The sequence below is a fragment of the Macrobrachium nipponense genome, chromosome 11 (assembly GCF_015104395.2).
Source record: "Macrobrachium nipponense isolate FS-2020 chromosome 11, ASM1510439v2, whole genome shotgun sequence".
NCBI lineage: Eukaryota > Metazoa > Arthropoda > Malacostraca > Decapoda > Palaemonidae > Macrobrachium > Macrobrachium nipponense.
In genome coordinates, this window is record NC_061087.1 from 48,081,978 (window position 1) to 48,108,219 (window position 26,242).

At 37.6% G+C, this 26,242-nt stretch overlaps 1 protein-coding gene across 1 annotated transcript in view; it reads left to right on the plus strand.

Annotated features, from left to right (window-relative positions):
* LOC135208633 (cytokine receptor-like) overlaps positions 1-26,242 on the plus strand; it is a 278,711-nt gene that overhangs the window by 50,056 nt on the left and 202,413 nt on the right. The window contains exon 4 of the mRNA XM_064241020.1: positions 7,764-7,887. Within this exon, the coding sequence (XP_064097090.1) occupies positions 7,764-7,887 (124 nt within the window). The remainder of the gene's footprint in view (positions 1-7,763; positions 7,888-26,242) is intronic.

Sequence of the window (26,242 nt, forward strand, 5' to 3'; positions counted from 1 at the left end):
GCTGTTCATCCCACTGAAGCTCCTAGGCACATCCCACTGAAGCTCCTAGGCAATGGTCACTGGTGTGCTCCCCTGCATCTTGGAACAGTCGTAGTGCAGTTAGACAGCCTTCTCTCCTGCTCACAGGTAGATGACCAGAACTGGTGAGGAAATTACCTTTCCCTGGATGGCACGTGCCAGAATTCAATGGCTCATGATCCAAAGAGGAATTCTTTTCATCGAGGCATTTTTAAAGTGTGTGGAAATCGCTATGAAAAATTGGACTAATGAGAAAAGAGTTTTGGTTGCCCAACAGAAAATCACTGGGAGTACTGGGCATATGATGGTGGGCTGGGATCACGGCTCTTCCGAAGATTGGGGTGAATTCAAAAGGAAAATGACCCTCCGTTTCCCCTCCTGGAGGATTAGCGAATGGAGTTGATGGCAGCAAACAGCCCTGCAATGGGAGTAGGGGAGACAATGGCCTCTTTTGTCGATCGACTGTCGAAGGACTAAGACAGTCTGGTAGCAGCAAATGATCAAACAGAGGACAAGAAAAATGCATTTGCAGGCAAGTACTAGAGCTATATAAACCATGGCAGTAAAGCGCCATTGCAACACACTATTCCATCCTTATAAAAGATAGAGAGCAGCAAACTACAGGGACAAGGTGGAGGAGGAGGTCAGGTCGCCCCCCTTCCTTTCATCGCTGCAGCTGCCTGCCCCTCAACAAAGAAGTGTGCCCTCCCAACCCCACCCAACTCGAGAGGGGCCAGGGGAGGGGGGAGCCTGGTTATGACAGGGGGACTCTGACAGTGCGGGGAAAGGGCCACATTCGCACCCAATGCTCTTTGTACGGACAAAGACACTGTTACAGGTGTAGTGCCACTAACCATCTAGTCGGCGAGTGTTAAACTATGTTGCGCCAAGTGGCACGTCCCCTCCCTCTAGAGGAAGGGGAGTAAGAAGTGCACCAGTGAGCAGCAACCCCTCAGCATCCCAAGAACCAGTGGCAGTGGTGACCACAGGAGAAACAGTGCAATCGTGGGTCAGCCAGTAGGGCTCCTTCTACTTGAGAGGTACATGTAACTGGTGGGCGGGAACAGAGCAGACGTCCTCCCCTATCTCTCCCTCTTGCGTGCATGGAGACTCGGTTCTTGTCCTCGGGGTGGGAATTGGAAAGGGAACATACCATGCCTTATTAGATAGTGGAGCATGTGTTTCTTTGATCGAGGAACGCTTAGTGACAAGCGCTATTATGGTGGCAAAGGGAAGTCTTTTGTTAATATTGCTAGTGGTGATCAGAGTTGTAAATCAACAGATATCTATAGGAGGACATGTCATGACCACAAATTTCATGTTGGACCGACAACTCACATGGAAGGAGTTCTTATTACTTTGGGAATTGGCTTCTTCTATGGGGTGGACAGGGAGGGAGTGGAAGTGTCGTTGTCAGTGGGAAGCGGGCAGTACCAACAATTTTTCGTCCCAGCACGAAAATTAGAAGAGGATGCACTCATATATATTAATCCCCATAAGTGGGCAAAGTTCATGTTGCTTGGGATCGCTACCATCGTTGATGGCAAGGCAAATGTGCTTTCTATTAATGTAAATAGTAATAGGTTAGAATTAAGTAATGAGTCCCTGTGATCTAGAAATGTGCAGCCCTGTGGCAGCTGACAATGCAGTGCCAGCCTTGACTACATAGAGTCAAGGTTGCAGCAAACCATGGCTTAGAAGGCTATTGCAAACAACCTTCAAAGCAATGCCTTTAAATTACTGTAGTTATATAGGAGAACTTGTTAGCAATAGCTATAGTGAGCCCCCTATTTGAACTAAGCCGTATAGAACTCCGGCATGTCACGAACAAGTAATCAGGAAAACAATAAATCCTTTTCAAGATCAGGGTATTATTCAAGAAATGGAATCTCCTTGGGCTTCTCCAACAGTTTCAATTAAGAAGAAAGATGGTTCTCTCAGGTTGTGTGTTGATTATATTCGACTGAATGCCATTACGAAAGTAATGTACACCAATTGGCCTCGATTGAAGAGCTTTTGCTTAAATTAAGGTAAACTTTTTACCACGCTGGACCTCAAGTCTGGCTATCATCAAATCCTCTTAGATGACGAGAGTAAAGAGCCTTTATAGCGAATAATATGCTTTTTTAATATAGTTTCCTTCCCTTTAGATTAAAGAATGCTCTGGCTCATTTTTCATGAGTAATGATGTCAGTTTTACCTTTCATAATAGGCCATGAATCTTTGTATACCTAAACGATATCTTTGTAATTGGTGCCATCGTAGAGGAGCATATGGTTAACTTGTTAGAGGTTTTATAAGAGTTAAGGTCCCACGGCATAAAGATTAATCTAGAAAAATGTAAATTTTTACAGACCGAAGTAGAATTCTTGGGACACATAATAACCTCTAAAGGCCTTAGGCCTTGTGCTGGTAAAGTTGTAAAAATTAAGGAATTTCCACCGCCGAAAGGATGTAGCCAGCTTCCTCGGATTTGCGGGTTATTATCGTAAATTTATCAGAAACTTTGGACAGATAGTGAGACTGTTAGATGCATTAAGAAAGCGACCTGATTTCCAATGGGGTGAAAGAGAGGAAGATGCTTTTCAGAAATTTAAAGATGCCCTGATGAGCGATGAACTATTGGCTAATCTGACATTTGATCGGCCTTTTATCGTGATCACAGATGCGTGTGATATCGCAGTTTCTCAGATTGACGATGAAGGTAATGAGAGACCAGTTTCTTTTGCATCACGCACATTAAAGGGGGCAGTGAGAAATTATAGTACCTTTGATCGAGAGGCTTTGACAGTCCTATGGTTGCTGAAGGGACACCACTATTTCTACTAGGATAAAGCAAAAATCTTCGCAGATCACTGACTATAAAGGTACCTGTTTAAGAAGAGTGAGACTGCAAATCGCCAAGCACATTGGAGCAAGCGAATTCTAGAGTTTAATGTTATGAAGATCGAGTATATTCCAGGAAAAAGTGATAGGGTGGCGGATGCTCTCTCCATGAAAGAACGACAAAACAGATCTCGTAACATCGATGGCACACGTGATGCCGGGACTAGTGCCAGGAATGTTGCGGCAGATAAAAACTATGACAGTTGATCAGATGTGAGAGCAGCGCAAAGAAAACTGGAATCTCGTGGTAGCTGAGTGGGAGTTGTCGAGGCGACAACTGGTTGAATGTAGGTGGAACTCTGGGGGATTCCAGAATAAATGCCGGAAGAATGAAAATGTGATTGATTTTTATGGTTAGAGTTCCGAATTCTGGATTAGCCAAATCAACGCCTCTGTGAGAGAGGAGAGCAATGAGTTCCTGAACTTTGTGCATTTGTGGATGTGTTCTTCATCGGACGTCTTGTTGTGCAGATATGATAAGAGGCCCAGTGATATCTGAGCCAGAGTCGTCCTTCCTTGAGTTTATCTATGTGAACTTTATCTATGTTAGCACTTATGCTGGGCATGCAGGTATAGAGAGATCCCTTAGAAGGGCCATGAGCACTTGTTTTGGGTTAGCTTGTGTAAGGACATAACTAGAGTCGTAAGAAATTGTCATCTGTGTAATATGATAAAAAGTCACAGACATGTGATACCAAAGGCCTGATTGTGGCCTGTGATGCCTGTTAAATGAGATAGAGCACAATGGCTGCCGTGGGACCACTACCGTCTGTGTAAGGACAACCTAAATATATTTTGTGTTCGTGGATGCGCTCAGACGCTTCACATACGTGTGTGTAATGGAAAATAAGATGGCATGTGAAGTCGTATCCAAAGTTTTATGGGTTTCTGTTCATGTTTTGTGTTTTTTCCAATTATTTTTAGTGTAGATATCATTGCCTGTGCTTTAATTTTTGTATTGTGGTTACGTTGATTTCTTTGTAAAATTTCTTATTGTTTTATGCTTTGTTTTTGTTGTTGTTGTCCCTGATTTTGTGGTAAAGTTTATACAAACCTGGATGCCACATAATGCTTTATAAAATTATATATTGCATTCTGACAAGCGATGAAATTTGTGTGCATGATGTATGATTTTTCGTTCTTGCCTTTTTTGTTGTTGTTTTGAAGGTAATCTGATGCTCTAAAGTAAAGCTTTTTATATACGCTTTGTTTAAAAAATTCCAGTTTTTGTATCATGTTGTTGTGTCTAAATACCTAAATTATAGTTTTTTTTGTCAACTTGTTTGAGAAAAACTAAGTAAATTGCGGGATGCAATGTAATTAAAAATTTGATGCAATGTTGTCATGATTGCAAGAGCAGTGGTAGAGTGTCGTATCATACTGTTTTCTTTTAGTTTGTTAATAAAGATTGGATTTGGCCTAAATTCTATGGTTGGTATATTGTGAGGTGTGAGATTCATGCACTTGTAAGATTTTGGCTTGTGACGTGCCAATTGGCCCTATTTTAATGATTAGTCATATTTCCTTGATTTTAGTACCAGACTGTATGAGGTGCGTGGTGGGATAGTGCAGAGACTTCAGGTTTGTGGGACGCAAAAGACTTGAGAGGGTTTTGAGGGGGGCGCTTGGATTTGTTTTTTTGGGGGATAATGACTCATTCTGGAGAGAGTTACCAGCGCTCCTGAAGCCCTGAGACCACGTGATCAGATCATTGATGGGAACAAATATGATAATCCTATTTCCATACAACTGCCTACCTTAACATTTAAACAATTTGCAAATTTCTTGTGATATTAAAGGGTCAAGTTTATACATCCCTTCAATGGTATTCATATTATGAATATCATTCAATGGATGTATAAACTTGATCCTTGATTATCACAAGAAATTTGTAAATTGTTTAAATTTTAAGGTAGGCAGTTGGGATGTATGGAAATAGCATTATCATATTTGTAAACACAGTAAGAGGCAGCACTGCTAATGAGATTTCCAACCCCTGACACCTGTCATATGAGGATTTGTAGTCTTCTACAAATAATCTTTGCCACTTATTTAAAAATCTTAAACATTTTTTTCATTGCCTCTGTTTTATGGACATACCCTGATTTGATACATTCCTGTATCATTCATGAATCTAATTATCCAATATGTAGTTGGGGATATTATATTGGATATACATCTAGTATACTGAAAGAGTGGATGCACTCACTCTCACTTGAGCGTTTGTGGCAGAGCAGAACACTTTAAATAGTAAGGAAACTCTGCTATGAGTGTTCACTTTCTAGATGTAAGCATGAAATTAACCACAAAAGACTTCAAACTCCTTGCCCATCACTCCACAAACATTCTTCGTTGGCTTTGGAATCACTTATGAGGGATTTCAGCTCTTTTTCAGTGGGTATGTCGATTCTAATCCTCTGATTACAACTTAAAGTGAAGTTTGCTGTGTAACTCGATTTTTCCTCTTGGGGAGATTGCAAGCTTTCCTCTGCTCGTTTGCTTTGTATACAATCTTCTTTTTGATTTATAATCAGATTTGCTACACATATCAATGCCCAGTTTCTCAGTCTAATGATCAATTTTTCTATTTTACGTTATACAATTTATGTCTGAGTTTCAGTTCGGGTTTGTGTCTTTTGTTTCTATATTTTATAGATTGTTTTCATAATAATAATTTTTCTTCATTATAGTGAAAATAGGCTTTAGTATAGAACGTCATCCTCTGGATATATATAATAAAAGGAGCCCATAAAATCGCCAAAATATAGAGTGTAAGTACTATATTTCAGAGACTGCTGTCTCTCTCTTCAGGTAAGTAATGAATGAGAAAATTTACAGAAATAGCGGTATTTATACCAAGAGATCCATCCACAGATAACACGTTTTTCTAAGTCACCCCTTCTGATAATTCTGATAATTGGTTGAAGGAAGATTTTATCAATGATATCTGAATCCCAGGCGCCCTTTGAGATGTTCATTACCTGTCTTTGTTTAATCAAGGCTGACTCCACCATGGAATTCTGTTGTAACAGAACATTTTTACCAGTTACGTGTATATATATATATATATATATATATATATATATATATATATATACATACATATATATATATATATATACATATATATATATATATATATATATATATATATATATATATATATGTAGTCTCGGCTGATTGAGTATTCGTCAATACAACAGACGTTTGAACTGAAAAAAAAAAAAAAAAAAAAACAATTTCATATGAGCCTCCTTTGGCCTTGATGACGGCTTGTAGACGATGTGGAAGTGAAAGGGCCAGGTTCTTCAGTAGTTCGGGGCCAAGATTATCCCAGATGTCACGAAGCGCAACCTCGAACTTGGGAATGAAGACGTCACGGTTCCGTAACTGCGATTTCATAATCCCCCACTAAATGCCACTAAATTTTAGACAATTTTTAACTAATTTTGCGGTAAGTGGAGGGGCACGTCCTGCTGAACGAAACCATTGTCGGTGGCCTCATAGCAATCTTCCAAATAGTCCAAGAAGAGTTCAAAGTATACTGTCTTTGGTCACAGTTTGATTCTTCGACAGTATGGTGAGTTTTCCGGTGTCATAGAAAGAAAAACAACACCAACCCATCAGATACTGGGGGTAGGTATTTCATGTATGCTACATGAACTTGGGGTCATAGGGATCATGTTTTAGATTTAGCCCTCATTTTGACTTTCCCCCACCTGTTGCCTGTCACTGTGGAAGTGGCTTCATCTGTCCAGAGTACACATTTCCACCTATCCTCCACCAATACAATCTTTCTCTTGCAAAAAGAGAATCTATTTCCCCTTTGCTTCAGGGTATGGAGTGGCAACGTCTGGCAGCCCGGTCGCTAAATCAGAGGGTAAGCTATCACAAGATCGATTTGTGTTCTCCAATACTTTATTTTCCTGTTTAAGAATACATGCTGTAATCCTAGTATTCCTACCCACCTCTCTCTTTGTGAGCCGTGCTGCAGCTTCATTTATTTCCCGTGAACGATGGCCACGAGGATTGTGGATGGGTATTTCCTTGCAACCCCTTCTTTGAACTTGTGAATCGAAATCTGCACCGTACTTACAGTCAGGCCCACAACGTCCGCAATATCCTTGTTAGCTATATTAACCTTATGTAAGGCGATTATCTGAGTTATGTTCTCTTGGGATAGTAACTTATTTTTGCCCATTACAAAAAAAAAAAAACGAAATGGGGCCAAATACACAAAAAATGTATGTGCACGACCAGATATGACAATATTCTGATGTTTGCTCTCTACCTACGCGGAAGAATACGAGATTGGGTGCCATGTTGCTTAGAAGTGCGGAAGGATAGCCAGATGTCCCAAGGAACGAATAATGGATTTTCCTCAAATAATAGAAGATCCAGAGAGAATTTCGAAGATTAGGCAATTCAGCTTTTGGCGAATGCTCAATCTGCCGAGACTATATATATATATATATATATATATATAATATATATATTTATATCTATATATATTATATATATATATATATATCTATATATCCAATGGGTGACGCTTCGATACTAAAGCCTATTCTCTAAATAATGAAAGAAAATTATGATTATAGAAACGAACTATAAAACATATAAATTAAAGACATAAACACGAACTAAGACCAAGATAATACACACACACACACATATATATATATGTGTGTGTGTGTGTGTGTGTGTATGTGTGTGTGCATAGATAATTGTAGATATCTCAGTTACTTTCCTTTCCTTTGATTAAAACTAAGGTGTAAAATGTGAAGAAATACTAAGTGTTTCATCAAATAGAAAGTCGACTTGCAGAAGGAATAATTTCTTTTATTACTTTGCAGGTTATAGAAGGAGCAAAGGTTGAACTCTACCTGAGGGAGGTTGTGCCGAACGCTTACAAAATATTTTGTAGCACTTCATCCAGTTCCTGGGCTTCAGTGCCTCTTTCAACGGTGCTCGTAGGACGTACGTTTTCATCAGTTCCTTTCCACATAGGCAGATCAAAACATTTCAAGAGAAGTTCCATGGGCTTCTGGTATAAAACTTGATTGCCTCACAATTGCTTTTTGTTACAATTCTTTTCTAATTTTGCATTGCATTTAGTATGCATAATAGTGCCCATATGTTTATGAACAGTTAAAACTTTTGCCAAAGCTTGAACAAGTTTGCAATCATCATTATTACTTCCCAAGTAGAAATATGCATGAAAGATGAAAGTATATTTCATTGACCATCACTTATGTCTATTTGCAAACAAACAGAAAACCTCTTGAGTCACATAATGGATGATTAAATGTTTTAGTGCCATAAGTGAACTGGTCGTCGTCTTTTAGAATGAAGAACACACGGTGTGCAAATTGAAGAATAAACACAGCTGCAAGGCCGATCGAGTCTTCGAAGAGTTAAAAGTGTCTCAGTGGTACCAGTCTCAATAGGGGAGAAAACCCCATTTGCCCTCAACACCTAGATGCTAATCCCCAGGTAGTTGATATTTCTACCTGGGGATTAGCACCTAGGTAGGAAATTTCACACCTTTTGGTGAGAAATTTCGTACCTTTTAATGAGGTGTTAATTACTTTGAAAATAGACCATAAAGGTGTGAATATAACAAATAGGTGTGAAATTTCACAGGTTTCCCACGGTCGTGTCGGTGCCGCGCAAAACTATACAGAGATAAAAACCCTGATTTCAACCCTGACCCCCCCCCCCCCCCACAAATTTCCTCATACTCTATAGAGGTAGAAACCCTGATTTCAACCCTGATCTCAAAGTTCCTCATACTGTAAGGAGTAAAAAACCCTAATTTCAACCCCGACCCCAAAGTTCCTCATACACTACAGAGGTAAAAACCCTGATTTCAACCCTGATCTCAAAATTCCTCATACTGTAAGGAGTAAAAAACCCTAATTTCAACCCCGACCCCAAAGTTCCTCATACACTACGGAGGTAAAAACCCTGATTTCAACCCTGACCCCCCGGATTCCCTCAAAAACTCCAGATGACATCACAAAACTCTACGACGTAAAATCCTAAGGTTTCAACCCTCACCCTGAATTCCCTTCACTAGCCCCTGATGATGTCTTAAAACATGAAATCACAGGTTCCAACATGGCCCCCCCCCCCCCCCCCCCCCCACAATTCACTCCCAAACACAAATTTTTTAAGTCAATAGGGTACACTGAAAATTAACTTAACAAAACCCATTTCAGTCTTAATCATTTATGATAAGCGTATATAGATGCATAATATTCCATACATAAAGAGGTTGAATGGAAAATCAGATGACATACAGAATTGTTATTATTTCTGTAACAAAAGTCATACAGAAATACATGGAGAATGGTATACACGAATTAATATTCCATACAAAGTCATACAAGAATACACTGGAAAAGGTGTACAAAAGAATACATAGACATGATATACATTCGTTTTACGAAAATAATACAACATCGAGACACATTGCTAGTATATACCACACACATCCTCCCCAGTTTCCCGATTGTGGGTGAAAAATAATTCATCTAATACATCTAAACTTTTAAATCTTGATAACAAGTTCTTCATATATAAATCTTCCATACATCTTTCCTGTAGCAGGGATAAATTCTTTTTCATGATGACCACGCAAGTGATTTTACCAATGTTTTTCATTTCATCACTGATTGTAGATAACACAGGTAAATATTGATTCAACCATGTCATGTTAACTCGTCCACTTTGTCCGAGACCGGCGGGGAAGATAAACATATTTGACAGTCATATGATGATTTAAATAATTCTTCCTTCAATTTCTTAACCGAAGAAAAAAGTTGTTGAATCTCATCTGCTTGGTATCCCTGCTCAAACGGTCAGCATGCTCCTCATCTTTGGAATATGCTACACTCTTTTGCGCGTATTTGTTATCTTCAACCGGGACACCAATGCCATATTGGGTTAATAAAGTAGCTACGGTTGGGGGATCTGCTTCATCACATTCCCAAGAGATAATATTTTCGGGCCTTTTCACAATGGCAGACCCTTCAACGCCGCGATCGCGAAGACAGGCGTATGTTGCATCAGTTCGAGAATATCGAAAGCCTGCAATCTCGGCGTATGGATAACTTCGAACGACGTCTTCAACCACACACTAATTCCTTCATATAACATTGCTGCTACTTAACAAGTAGCTCTCTTCCTGAACCTATTTCTGGACAAGTTCCAGAAAACTAACTTGCACGAGGAGGTTGACGAAGCCATGGCGAGAGTGTGCGTCTTAATATTCCAATGGCTCAAGAGTTAAGGAGCTACCGAATCCCGCAATTGAGCTTCCCCTGCCCCCCTGACTCTATGGGTCATTAAAGATTCTCCCCTTTATCACAATCACTGATTAAACAAGTTGTATCATGCCACCCTCCAAGACTCCCACCTGAAGCTATGAATCACGCAAAAGCCCGACCCATTTTTGAACTGTCCTCCCTCTCTCTCTCTCTCTCTCTCTCTCTCTCTCTCTCTCTCTCTCTCTCTCTCTCTCTCTCCAGCTACGCTTCGTGCCCAACAATGTCTCGTGACATTCAGTATCTCAAATTTCTTTCTTTTCTTCTGTTTCCCCAGTCGCAGCGCATACGTCATCCACTTTGATAAAGTTTATTATTTGTTTGTAGTCACTTATCCATGCCTTTTATGAGATTTATTTTCGGTTTCAAGTAGGATACCACCCGTCACCAGTATATATTTCTCTCCCTCTCCTTTTTTCCCGAAAGTGGCTTCCGAACTTGAAGCAGCCTTCACCGACCCGGTTTTTGTTACAGCACGGTCGATAACTAACACGCTGGAACAGAAATTTGAAGTGTATTAATTTCAGAATCATATACTAATAGAAGAATATTCGCAAAGGATATTAGAGATATGGGAACAATGCTGATATGTATGCATAGAATAATCCAGGTGTATTTTACCTTTCATGCCAGAGATGACAGGTAACCTGGTCAAAATGAGAAGAATAGGATACAGAGTGTGTCATCTAACCTTGGAGCGTCTATCCCCTCCGCTTTAAACATTCATTATAAGTAAGTTATGACTCTTCTTACTACCCGACTTTCAATCTGAACATTTCATCTTTTTGAAATATTATAAATAGTATCTCTTTACCCACCGATCACTCCTGTGTAAATGGTGTACTGATAAAACTTCTTTCATTCCCGATGGTATATTCCTTATTATTCCGTGGAGACTGGCGCAGTGTAGGAAAAAACGGAACGGAAATTCCGCACTTATATGAAATATCTGGTTGTATCTGTCTTTTAACTTTGTAAACATTACATTCAGAATGATTACGCAGAAATCTGAAAAATTCTTTCAAATAAAATTCAGGCTCGATAGTGTAACTGTCAAAGAAGATATCAAATTTCTGGGTTACCTTTCTACTTAAAAATGTACCCAGAGACCTATATTATTAATACCCGAAGATGACTCTAAAGTGTTAGATATAAAGAATAATGGTTTACTTCTATTTACATAAAACCGCCTACATCATCTAAGGCGAATATTCCTAAATATCTAATTAACCCTTAAACGCCGAATGGACGTATTAAACGTCGAGTCAAAATCTCCCCCAATTGCCGAATGGACGTACCATACGTCGACTCAAAAAAGTTTTTTAAAAAATTCGCGGAAAAATACTTATAGGCCTACCAGCCAAAAACTTTTGAATCACGCGCCTTGGGGGATGCTGGGAGTTCACGGATCAAGGTGTTGTTTTGTTTACAATCGTTACGCAGGCGCGCAAGAGCAAATTTCTTTCTTATCGCACTAAAAAGTATCAGTGACACATCTCAAAAATTATTTCGTCACTTTGACATAATTTTTGCACCGTTTTAAATTATCCGTTACATTAAGTATTATATATGTAAATGTGCGCAATTTCATTTAAAATACAACAAAAAAATACTCATGATTGTAAATTTTATCAATTATGAAATATTTCCATATAAATACCGATAAGTGCCAAAATTTCAACCTTCGGTCAACTTTGACTCTACCGAAATGATCGAAAAACGCAATTGTAAGCTAAAACGCTTATATTGTAGTAATATTCAACTATTTACCTTAATTTTGCAACAAATTGGAAGTCTCTAGCACAATATTTCGATTTATGGTGAATTTATGAAAAAACTTTTTCCTTACGTCCGCGCGGTAACTCTTCCGAAAAAAATCATACATGCGATTGTGGTAATGTTTGCACCATTTTAAAATTAGCCGTTACATAAAGTTTTAAATATGGAAATGTGCGCAATTTCATGCACAATACAACTAAAAACAACCCATGGTTGTAGCTTTTATCAGTTTTGAAATATTTTCATATAAAAAATGATAAGTGACAAATTTTCAACCTTCAGTCAATTTTGACTCTACCGAAATGGTCGAAGAACGCAATTGTAAGCTAAAACTCTTATATTTTAGTAATATTCAATCATTTAACTTAATTTTGTAACAAATTGGAAGTCTCTAGCACAATATTTCGATTTATGATGAATTTATGAAAAAAATAACATTTTCCTTACGTCCGCGCGGTAACTCTTCCGAAAAAATCATACGTGCGATTGTGGTAATGTTTGCACCATTTTAAATTAGTCGTTACATTAAGTTTTATATATGAAAATGTGCGCAATTTCATGTAGAATTTCATGTAGAATACAACGAAAAATAATTGAAGGTTGTAGCCTTTCTCATTTTCGAAATATTTGCATATAAATCACGATAAATAGAAAAAAAACCACGTTCGGTCAACTTTGACTCTACCGAAATGGTCGAAAAACGCAATTGTAAGCTAAAACTCTTATATTTTAGTAATATTCAATCATTTACCTTCATTTTGCAACAAATTGGAAGTCTCTAGCACAATATTTCGATTTATGGTGAATTTATGAAATAAACTTTCCTTCCCTCCGCGCGCGGATTCTCTGCCATAAATCGCGAATTGCGTACATCGCATTCTCGGAAAATTTGCTCCGTTTCATATTAGGCATTTCATAGAGTTTTATATATGAAAATGTGCGCAATTTCATGTATAATAAAAGGAAAAATATTTGAAGGTTGTAGCTTTTCTAATTTCCGAAATAATTGCATATAAAAAAATGTATAAAAAAATTTCGACATTTGGTCATTTTTAACTCGTTGGAAATGGTCAAAAACTGCAATTGTAAGCTAAAACTCTTACAGTATCGTAATATTCAATCATTTGTATTCATTTTGAAATAAATTAGAAGTCTCTAGAACAATATTTAGATTTACGATGAATTTTTGAAAAAACATTTTTTTACGTCCGCGCGGTACGAATTCGTACATCATTTTGTGATAAGATTTTTCCGGTGTTGCTTTTATTGTTTTACAATGTATTATATATCAAAATTATTGAAATTTAGTGTACAATACAACGAAAAAAATAGAAACTCGTTAGCTTTTACCGTTTTTTGCACAGCGTGATTTTAATACAATTATGTATGAATTTTCTTTTTTTTGCTACCATATATCGCATTATTTACATATGATAATGGTATTATTTTTCATTTCTGATGATTGCATTCTAAACTTCAGGCAATGAAAAAAAAGGAGCCAAAAATGAACTCTTCATCTTCAAAATTAAGCGCGCTGTGATTTTTTGAAAAAATTATTTTTTTCGCTTCCGCGCTCACTCAAAACCAGCTCCGGCATTCGGGGGAGTTTTTGATTTTTACCGCTTCGGCGTTTAAGGGTTAATAACGTGTCTTTTAAAGATATTTCTAATTCTCATGTATCCATCCATTTCACCTCTAATGTCGCACTGAATTATCCGATCTGAATCGATTGATACAATATCTTCCGTATCCCGAAAAATCATTACTATGTGAGGCTTTGCCACTGGCCCTGCCAGTCTTCTAACTGTTATCCTCGGAAATTTCGACCGGTAGTGAATCCTCCATATCCTTGGTCATGAAACTAACAGAAAATATATCTCCCCCTTTTAAAAGCATTGTAAGTGATCCTGTTTTCATGCCCAGCCCCGATTTCTTTCTGTGTTGCGTAAGATAATTGCGTTATTCTCCTAGGAAATGTACTCTTCAATATTATACATAGTGTCCCAGTTAACAGCGATACATATATTTACTTAACTCGCAGTGTTCAAAATATAACCCGTTCCCGGTATATTCTCCAAAAAAATTCTTCATATCAACCAAGGCGATTGTTAACTTCTTTGGAATACATGCTCCAAACGCCTGATTGATTAATATGGCTGGTTCCGATTATATGTTTTATACTGATAAAGGCGCATTCAAAGCGGACAATGGCGTAATAGTGCGGGATAACCCTATTAATCCATAATTTTGCCTTCTCCACGTCCAAATGGTTCATCTCTTCATTTATATCTATACCCAAAATCCAGCTGTTATTAGCCATTTCTAACCTAATTCTCAAATCCACCGAATCTAGTATAATACATGTCAATACTTGCTAGATCAAGGAGCAAGGGGAAGTAGGTATGTATACCTAGCAATTTAGGAGTCCCCATGACACTGGTTTCCCACCTGGCAGCATCCTGGAAGGTATTAGCTGTGAATGCTCTGATTTACCAAACGTCCCATTATAATCATTAAAAAAATCCACTCCATCCTAACATAATCATCACAATGGATTTTATATTTTTTAACAGTTTAATATACGATTGATAGTGAAATATCGGACAAGATTCCACCAACTTCTCATTCAAAAATATGGATACGGATCTGAAGTGTTACTCATCCCGTTAACAAACGCTTCCCTACCTTCATCTATTGAAACGTGATATATGTAAGGGCTATTGCCTTACATAATAAGGCGCCCTATGAAGTTATGTTAGACTTGCGATAATCTCACGCTAAGTCGGTTGGTTATGCACTTCCATACTCATTGGAGTGTCTTGGGGTTTTGTGATAACTTACGAAGTCGGTATCTTCTTTGGTTATGACGACGATGTGTTAAACTCATGATGATATCTTCTTCCTGATGTGAGGTTTCTAGTAGAAAACACGAAGTATAAAAAATACATATATTCTTCTGAGATTACATGATGAATATCAGATAGGATTGTACAGGTCTTCTAATGACGATGGCTTGATCGCTTCTGCCAATGATGATGGCTAATTCAACTCTGACTCTGTGACTACCATCTCGGTTACAAATCATAAAGGAAGCAGACAGTAGCTCGAACATATGAACATACATACAGATGAGACGCATTACAAATCACGTAGGCCGTTTGAATTATAGGTCGCGGTAGTTGTCTCAAGCAGGAAGCTTGGACTAATGTTTTCAAAACAAATGAAGGACCACAGGTGACGGCACGTCAACTTAGCCTACTTAATTGTATACGTCATCTTAGCATACTTTATCGTCTCTGGTCTGATCACATTCAGGCAAGCAATCTGGTTGACCTCATAGTTTTAGTTTTTTATATATATGGAATAACATTCCATATTTTTATTATGTAACTCTTACATATACTATACCCCCGAAAAAAGCTTCTGATTCGGGAACCTTCTTTAACATCCGTTGCATAGTATTCCTATCCTTTTTCTTTAGAGGAATAACCTGTAAATACCTCGAAAACTGATCATGACTATTAAAAGATATTTATAACTTTCGTCACAAGGGGGAGTTTAGACATGTCAGTCAGATCACTGCTAACGACAGACGCCTCGAGGTTTTGGAGATACGACCTTCCAGGGAATTTCTGCAGAGTGACTTTATGTCAAGTATAAGAGGGTTGACTCTGTAGGACAATTTTGACATCATCTATAGTTATATTCTTCTCAACCTTCCTCACATCTCTGAATAATGTATTTATGCCACTAAAACTGCCGGGGTATTCAACATTTTCGTATATCTTCTTCAATACCCGCAGCTGCTTTTTAGTCATCACTTAATATGCGGTTTCACCCGTCGTCATATTATTCCTGAGCTGTAAGCTATCAGGTGTGCTGGCTGCGAGGTCAACTAGTAGATAACCGTCCTACTGGATACGAGATAATGCCTTCTCATAAATCTCGGAGAATTCGCCATAGCAAGGTAGTCAGCAGCAACTCGGGAAAGAGTGTGATTTGCCTGAAAATGATTGTAGAGTATGAAGAGAAATTCTATAATATAGTAATTTACTGCAGGGTGAATGAACATCCATTACATAAGTACTCGTGTATGGGGAACAAGGTCAGGGTTAGTAAAGAATTATTAAACCCCTTTGAATACATAGATCGAGGGACGACTGACATGGGACTGTTATACATTCTCGATGACTGCTTTCTAGAAGCGAGTGATAATAAACATGTCACAGAGGCGTTTACTGCTGGACGTCATTCGTCAATCTTCGTCATGTTCATAACAGAATGTATTCCATTCGGTTACATTCAGTGGAAGTATCAGTCTCAACCGCTCCTATTACATTCTAGTGAAGAATAGAGACAGTTCAAATTGAAACTTTGGTCCGTCAGTTATTCGGACGTCAAAAGGGTGGCGAATTCTCCGAGATTTATGAGAAGGCATTATCTCGTATCCAGTAGGACGGTTATCTACTAGTTGACCTCGCAGCCAGCACACCTGATAGCTTACAGCTCAGGAATAATATGACGACGGGTGAAACCGCATATTAAGTGATGACTAAAAAGCAGCTGCGGGTATTGAAGAAGATATACGAAAATGTTGAATACCCCGGCAGTTTTAGTGGCATAAATACATTATTCAGAGATGTGAGGAAGGTTGAGAAGAATATAACTATAGATGATGTCAAAATTGTCCTACAGAGTCAACCCTCTTATACTTGACATAAAGTAACTGCAGAAATTCCCTGGAAGGTCGTATCTCCGAAACCTCGAGGCGTCTGTCGTTAGCAATCTGACTGACATGTCTAAACTCGCCCCTTATAACGAAGGTTATAAATATCTTTTAATAGTCATGATCAGTTTTCGAGGTATTTACAGGTTATTCCTCTAAAGAAAAAGGATAGGAATACTATGCAACGGACGTTAAAGAAGGTTCCCGAATCAGAAGCTTTTTTCGGGGTATAGTATATCACATTTGAATACGGATGAAGGTAGGGAAGCGTTCGTCAACGGAATAAGTAACACTTTTCAATTCCGTATCCATATTTTTGAATGAGAAGTTGGTGGAATCTTGTCCGATATTTCACTATCAATTGTATATTAAACTGTTAAAAAATATAAAATTCATTGCGATGAATATGTTAGGAGGAGTGGATTTTTTTAATGATGATTATAATGCGACGTTTGGTAAATCAGAGCATTCACAGCTAATACCTTCCAGGATGGGAAACGAGTGTCATGGGGACTCCTAAATTGCTAGGTATACATACCTACTTCCCCTTGCTCCTTGATCTAGCAAGTATTGACATGTATTTCCTAGATTCGGTGGATTTGAGAATTAGGTTAGAAATGGCTAATAACAGCTGGATTTTGGGTATAGATATAAATGAAGAGATGAACCATTTGGACGTGGAGAAGGCAAAATTATGTATTAATAGGGTTATCCCGCACTATAACGCCATTGTCCGCTTTGAATGAGCCTTTATCAGTATAAAACATATAATCGGAACGAAAGAATCAGCTATATTAATCAATCAGGCGTTTGGAGCATGTATTCCCAAGAAGTTAACAATCGCCTTGGTTGATATGAAGAATTTTTTTGGAGAATATACCGGGAACGGGTTATATTTTGAACACTGCGAGTTAAGTAAATAAATGTATCGCTGTTAACTGGGACACTATGTATAATATTGAAGAGTACATTTCCTAGGAGAATAACGCAATTATCTTACGCAACACAGAAAGAAATCGGGGCTGGGCATGAAAACATGATCACTTACAATGCTTTTAAAAGGGGGAGATATATTTTCTGTTATAGTTTCATGACCAAGGATATGGAGGATTCACTATCGGTCTAAATTTCCGAGGATAACAGTTAGAAGACTGGCAGGGCCAGTGGCAAAGCCTCACATAGTAATGATTTTTAGGGATACGGAAGATATTGTATCAATCGATTCAGATAGGATAATTCAGTGCGACATTAGAGGTGAAATGGATGGATACATGAGAATTAGAAATATCTTTAAGACACATTAGGGCCAATAATTAGATGTTTAGGAATATTTGCCTCAGATGATGTAGGGGGATTTATATTACCGTTAAGTAGAAATGAACCTTTAGTCTTTACATCTAACACTCTAGAGTTATCTTCGGGTATTAATAATATAGGTCACCAGGTAGAGAATTAGAAGTATCTTTTAAAAACAAGTTAGGGCCATTAATTAGATATTTTAGGAATATTCGCCTTAGATGATGTAGGCGGATTTATATAAGTAGAAATAAGCCTTTATTCTTTATATCTAACGCTTTAGAGTCATCTTTGGGTATTAATAATATAGGTTTCTGGGTATATTTCTAAGTAGAAAGGTAACCCAGAAATTTGATATCTTCTTTGACAGTTACACTATCGAGCCTGAATTTTATTTGAAAGAATTTTTCAGATTTCTGCGTAATCATTCTGAATGTACTGTTTACAAAGTTAAAAGACAGATACAACCGAATATTTCGTATAAGTGCGGACTTTCCGTTCCGTTTTTTCCTACACTGCGCCAGTCTCCACGGAATAATAAGGTATATACTATCGGGAATGAAAGAAGTTTTATCAGTACACCATTTACACAGGAGTGATCGGTGGGTAAAGAGATACTATTTATAATATTTCAAAAAGATGAAATGTTCAGATTGAAAGTCGGGTAGTAAGAAGAGTCATAACTTACTTATAATGAATGTTTAAAGCGGAGGGGATAGACGCTCCGAGGTTAGATGACACACTCTGTATCCTATTCTTCTCATTTTGACCAGGTTAACTGTCATCTCTGGCATGAAAGGTAAAATACACCTGGATTATTCTATGCGTACATATCAGCATTGTTCCCATATCTCTAATATCCTTTGCGAATATTCTTCTATTAGTATATGATTCTGAAATTAATACACTTCAAATTTCTGTTCCAGCGTGTTAGTTATCGACCGTGCTGTAACAAAAACCGGGTCGGTGAAGGCTGCTTCAAGTTCGGAAGCCACTTTCGGGAAAAAAGGAGAGGGAGAGAAATATATACTGGTGACGGGTGGTATCCTACTTGAAACCGAAAATAAATCTTATAAAAGGCATGGATAAGTGACTACGAACAAATAATAAACTTTATCAAAGTGGATGACGTATGCGCTGCGACAGGGGAACCAGAAGAAAAGAAAGAAATTTGAGATGCTGAATGTCACGAGACACTGTTGGGCACGAAGTGTAGCTGGAGAGAGAGAGAGAGAGAGAGATAACAGTTCAAAAGTGGGCCAGGCTTTTGCGTGATTCATAACTTCAGGTGGGAGTCTTGGAGGGTGGCATGATTCAACTTGTTTAATCAGTGATTGTGATAAAGGGGAGAATCTTTAATGACCCATAGAGTCAGGGGGGCAGGGGAAGCTCGATTGCGGGATTCGGTGGCTCCTTAACTCTTGAGCCATTGGAATATTAAGACACACACTCTCGCCATGGCTTCGTCAACCTCCTCGTGCAAGTTAGTTTTCGGGAACTTGTCAGAAAATAGATTTAGGAAGAGAACCACTTGTTTAATAGTGGCCATGTCACATGCAGGAATTAAGGTGTGGTTGAAGACGTCGTTCGAAGTTATCCATACGCCGAGATTGCAGGCTTTCGATATTCTCGAACTGATGCAACATACGCCTGTCTTCGCGATCGCGGCGTTGAAGGGTCTGCCATTGTGAAAAGGCCTGAAAATGTTATCTCTTGGGAATGTAATGATGAAGTAGATCTCCCAACCGTAGCTACTTTATTAACCCAATATGGCATTGGTGTCCCGGTTGAAGATAACAAATACGCGCAAAAGAGTGTAGCATATTCCAAAATGAGGACCATGCTGACCGTTTGAGCAGGGATACCAAGTAGATGAGATTCAACAACTTTTTTTCTTCGGTTAAGAAATTGAAGGAAGAATTATTTAAATCATCATATGACTGTCAAATATGTTTATCTTCCCCGCCGGTCTCGGACAAAGTGGACGAGTTAACATGACATGGTTGAATCAATATTTACCTGTGTTATCTACAATCAGTGATGAAATGAAAAACATTGGTAAAATCACTTGCGTGTTCATCATGAAAAAGAATTTATCCCTGCTACAGGAAAGATGTATGGAAGATTTATATATGAAGAACTTGTTATCAAGATTTAAAAGTTTAGATGTATTAGATGAATTATTTTTCACACACAATCGGGAAACTGGGGAGGATGTGTGTGGTATATACTAGCAATGTGTCTCGATGATGTATTATTTTCGTAAAACGAATGTATATCATGTCTATGTATTCTTTTGTACACCTTTTCCAGTGTATTCTTGTATGACTTTGTATGGAATATTAATTCGTGTATACCATTCCCCATGTATTTCTGTATGACTTTTGTTACAGAAATCATAGCAATTCTGTATATCTGATTTTCCATTCAACCTCTTTATGTATGGAATATTATGCATCTATATACATATTTCATAAATGATTAAGACTGAAATGGGTTTTGTTAAGTTAATTTTCAGTGTACCCTTTTGACTTGAAAAATTTGTGTTTGGGAATGAATTGGGGGGGGGCGGGGGGCATGTTGGAACCTGTGATTTCATGTTTTAAGACATCAACGGGGGCTAGTGAAGGGAATTCAGGGTGAGGGTTGAAACCTTAGGATTTTACGTCGTAGAGTTTTGTGATGTCATCTGGAGTTTTTGAGTGAATCCGGGGGGTCAGGGTTGAAATTAGGGTTTTTTACTCCTTACAGTACAATATGAGGATCTTTGAGATCAGGGTTGAAATCAGGGTTTTTACCTCCGTAGAGTATGAGGAAATTTTGGGTCAGTGTTGAAATTAGGGTTTTTTTTATCTCCGTAGCGTTTTGCGTGGCGCCGACACGACTGTGGGAAACCTGTGAAATTTCACATCTATTTTTTATATTCACACCTTTATGGTCAATTTTCACACTTAAAGGTGTGAAAAGTAATTAACACCTCATTAAAAGGTGTGAAATTTTGCACCTAGGTGCTAATCCCCAGGTAAAAAATCGACTACTTGGGGATTAGCACCTAGGTGTTGAGGGCAAATGGTTTTTTTTCCCCTACTAGTCTCACTTCGGTTGCTGAATATAAACATAATCTTTCGATTGGTCTCCCTCAAAAAAAAAAAGAAAAGAAAAAATCTCCACTAAGTGGCTGCTACATACTCTCTAAAACTACCTCAAAGATGATCTTCACGAACCAGATTTACAAGAATTCCGATTGTTCTGAGGGCTTTCTCATATTACCATAAAAAAAGAAATAAGATTTCTGTGGAAAGACTTATGCCAAGTGCCCAACACACACACACACATACATATATTTTTCATCTCCGATTTTGTTGAAATTCGCAGCCTATGAAGGTTTCTGTCTAATAACTGCACATACCTTACAAGAAGAATCAAATGTAACCCGTTCCCGGCTTATGAGGCCTTTTATTGTGTCCAGATTTCTTGACATTGGGCTTCAATGCACAGATTATGGCAAGATTATCGAAGTATACATGGCATCGTTTAGCTATCTGAATAATAATGAAACCGAGAAATCACTCATATCATGAGATAATATAAGAGATTTCACAAATACAAAAAAATGGCGTCTCAAACCCTTCAAATTTTGATAGAAAAAAATTCATAAACTGAGATATTGCTGTTTACCTGCTGCAAACTTGTTTAGAGATGAATGTACTGCATTTGCGATTATGAATAAATCACTACAAATAATTTAATTTTAACAAAGAATGCAAACTCTAGTTTTTCCTCTAAAATATAAAAACTATCGTACATTTATTTAAAACCTAATTGTCTAAAAATGTTATTGCCAAGTAGTTCGCCCAGTTTGTACATTCAGGGGCTGCTGTTGATCAAATCGTGCAGATTTTTTTTTATGACAGTATTCTACAATGCTTCGTTTCGTGATTTCTTTATATATATATATATATATATATATATATATATATATATATTATATATCTATATATATATATATATATATATATTGGAGGAAAGAATAAAAAGAGGAGTCGACCAGTTTTCGTACCCCTTCAAAGTCAAGTGATGCAAAGACCATTATTTGTTGAGACCTTTTGATGTTCACGTCATATTTAAGAACTATGTACTTAGGAACATGTTAACCAGGAAATCCACTCTACAGAAAAATGACTGCATGGATGAGATCTCTTCCATTCAGTGTAATAAAGAGTACGTGGGAGAGAGTGGGGAAGATTCCGGAACAAGATTAGAGAAACATGAATGTATATATATATATTTTTAGCTGACAGGTAAGATGGGTGAAAGAAGAGTGAGGGCAGTTAGCTAGCTAACCATGGTAGGGAATAGTTAAGAAAGTTAAGTATTAGTAAGAGTAATGTAAATTGTGGTTCATAGGGAATACTGTCAGTAGCTTATTTCAGCATCTGAATGAATCTAACTTCACCATCAATTGAAAAAATGCTGAAGAGATAATGTTCTGTAAAGACATCACGAAACAAAGCATTGTAGAATAATGTCACACACAAAAAAAACAAAACAAAAAAAAATTGCACGATTTGACCAACAGCAGCACCTGAATGTACAAACTGGGCGCACTACTTGTCAATAATATTTTTAGACAATTAGGTTTTAAATAGATGTACGATAGTTTTTCTGTTTATGTGCTGCTGCCACAGAGGCGTCTGCTACAAATAATGATTTGTTGCCTGCCTCCAACTATCCCAGTGCATCAGCAAACATCGCATGTTCTAGCAATAGATCGTCAATATATATATATATAATACATACATACATAACATACATACTGACTACATTAAATACATATCATACATACATACTACCAATGATACATACATACATACATACATATATATATTATATATATATATTATATAATATATATATATATATATATATATATATATATATATATAATATATATTATCATATATAAATAGCGTGTGACAACATATTTAGTTAAGGCCACAGGAAAAATACAAGCAGTACCAAGATCTTTCGTGTTATTTCAACACATTTTTGAGGTACAATGCTAAAAGCACCGAGAACATCTAACAAAGTAAACATAAAACCTAAAAAAAAAAAAAAAAAAAAAATGGTCACAAGTATTCAAAGTCCGGTTAAAATCAATACGGCAGGTACTGAACAGCTCAACCGGTGATTAAAAGGGAACAACTTTATAAATCTCTCTAACAACAAATGGGGCTAGTTTGCACATACCCCGGCTTACATTCATTGTCACCGTGATATTTAATAAAAGTAGATTCAATAACATTTCCACGAGTTATATTATTACAATATAAAACAACTTTTGCCCTCTCCCAACGAATCAATAATAAAGCACTCGACATTTTTCCCGTTCCCACACTATATCTGTGTTCCTTAATTCTTGTCTCCAATCCGTTCCCAGATATATTATATATAGTGTGAGAACGGGACAAATGTCGAAGGCTTTTTTTTTTTTACACATTAATAATTCTAATTCATCTGCACCAACCGATAAAACGAAAGAAATTGGGAATAAGGATGTATGTTGGGGAAGGTGAGATGTTTTGCTGTACGCGATTCCATAACCTACCTAGTCACAGCAGTAGTCAAATGAACCACCTTGACGACAGATAGGCAGGCAGGCACCTGGTGAACTTTCATATCCAAGGGGATGAAGAAGTTTTCCTCTGTTGATAAATAATGATTCAGACAGTTCCGTTGGCGGTCAATGTGGCATCCTCCCAGTCTTGCTCTGCTTTTTATATTTTTCCCTTAGCATTATTTCTATCTGCCTTTTTACTCATATTATCCTTATTCCCCGTCTGTGTATCATTTTTAACGCAATCGCTTAACCTGTAATCGCTTAATCCTTTATTTGCTGAATATAAAAGCTGTTTCATCTATTCATAAGAAGCGTCGTGTCCTTGTGAAGGTCATGGCCTTCTCTGAGACAACATTAATTCCTACTGAGAATTCCCGAAAGGCTTATGAAAATTACTTGTGTGTGAAGTGATGGCGATGCAGTACAATTATCGTTAATACCAATGTCTAGAGAATATAGGTCTTGTTTAATACCGCGTCCTGGGCCTCGCACGTGCCTCGGCCTAATGCTGAGCTCGTTACCTACAATGAGGTTGTCTCTTGTTGACTTTGCAAACCTTTGTTAAGCCTATCCCTGCGTATCACATAACTGCAATGCCATAACCAAGAAAAGGAGATTTTCAAAATCACCAGGAGTCATCGTAAGTTATTCTATTACTATACTCTGTTTTTTTCCATCTGTCCATCCGCCAATGGTGTTTGCGCATGGTAACACTGCGTTCCGGGCTTTAAATAGTATCCTATTTCGAATATTAACGGTGTAATTCCCATACAGTAAATTATTAAAACACTTTTCAGTTGCAAATGTACACCCAGATATCCTTTTATTTACCTTAAACTTACACACAGCGTAACTATTTAAAGCCCAGGACGCAGTGTTACCATGCGCGAACACCACAGGCAGATGGACAGATGGAAAAAAACAGAGTATAGTCATTTTATGCATCAAATTGTTTTTTGAAGTGGATAAAGGTAAATTCACCTGTGATACCAGCACTCAAGTCACTTGAACGCTCCCAACATGACTCAGTAAGTAGTACCCCCTAAGATACCCGACCTTTCCTCTCTCATTCCCAACTACCTATACCTGTCTATCTGTCTATTAATTTCTAAGAAACTCAATCAATATATATATATATATATATATATTGATTGACTGATTGATTGATTAATAGACAGATAGACAGGTATAGGTAGTTGGGAATGGGAGAGGAAAGGTCGGGTATCTTAAGGGGGTACTACTTACTGAGTCATGTTGGGAGCGTTCAAGTGACTTGAGATATATATATATATATATATATATATTATATATATATATATATAGATATATATATTATATGTAACAATTATAATCACGCTGATGCAGGATTTATGTAACACTTTATCATAGGGAAATAAAAAGCTGTGTGGAAATCCTGCTACATGGTGGTGGACATGTACAATATTTATGCACTCACGAACATGCAACAGACCGTTAGAAATCCAAAGCTGACACAACAGATGTGATGGGTTGGAGCATTACATCATTTGTTGCTGCGGTCAAGTGTTGTCTGTCCACAAATCTGTTTACACTTTCTGCTGTTCTCATGAACTACGTCTCTTGAAATTCATATAAATTTGACAGATTTTCTTAGAAATGTCAGGATTAAGTTGAAACCTACCCTAACTGATATTCATATTCTTACCAAACCTTGCCTTTATAAAACTAGATTCTATGATGTGTCTTCGCAATGCGTTATTTGAATAAACTAAATTTTTTGCTCATGTCCATTTGATTGTGTGATTTCACCGCCCCCCCTTTAATATGGACGAAAATTCCACTGTTCTCCTGTGCATATCTTCCACATCTTTTATGCCGTCCTATTCTCCTAAATAAAGAGACCTACTTGGAATTTTATGTACCCACCCATTAGTATTGTTCGGAGAGTGCTTTTAAGTACGTTTCATTGTTTTATTATTCTTAAATGCTACGTTAACTCTAAAATTCATCAGCAGTTGGGAAATATCTAAAATTCATCAGCAGATGGGAAATATCTTTGAAATTATTATTGTAATGATAGCATAAAATTTTTTTTTAGCTGGATCATAAAAGTCTTTTTGCCGTTTCAGCGCATTATTTGATAGTGAAGATATTTTAACTTCCTCCTGTATTCCTTAATCATACCTATTTTATCGTCATTGTATCCAAGGCTACATAAATGTGATGCTCCTAAAAACGTGACAGTGAAAGCTGATTTCTTAACTTCATTGCTGTGACCAGAATAACAAGTAAAAAACGTCGGTGCAGTTGAGTATAATGAAGGCCACCGAAAATAGATCTATCTTCCGGTGGTCTCGGCTGAATGAGCCACGGCCAATGAAACTTTAACCACGGCCCGGTGGTGGCCTGGCCTACATTGTTACCAGAAGCACGATTGTGGCTAGTTTTCACCTTGAATAAAATAAAAACCCGTGGGGCTAGAGGGCTTCAATTTAGCATGTTTGGTGATTGGAGGGCGGATGATCGATATACCAATTTGCAGCCCTGTGGCCTCAGTGGTTTATAAGACCTGAGGGCGGACACAAAGCAGACACGATAGTTTTC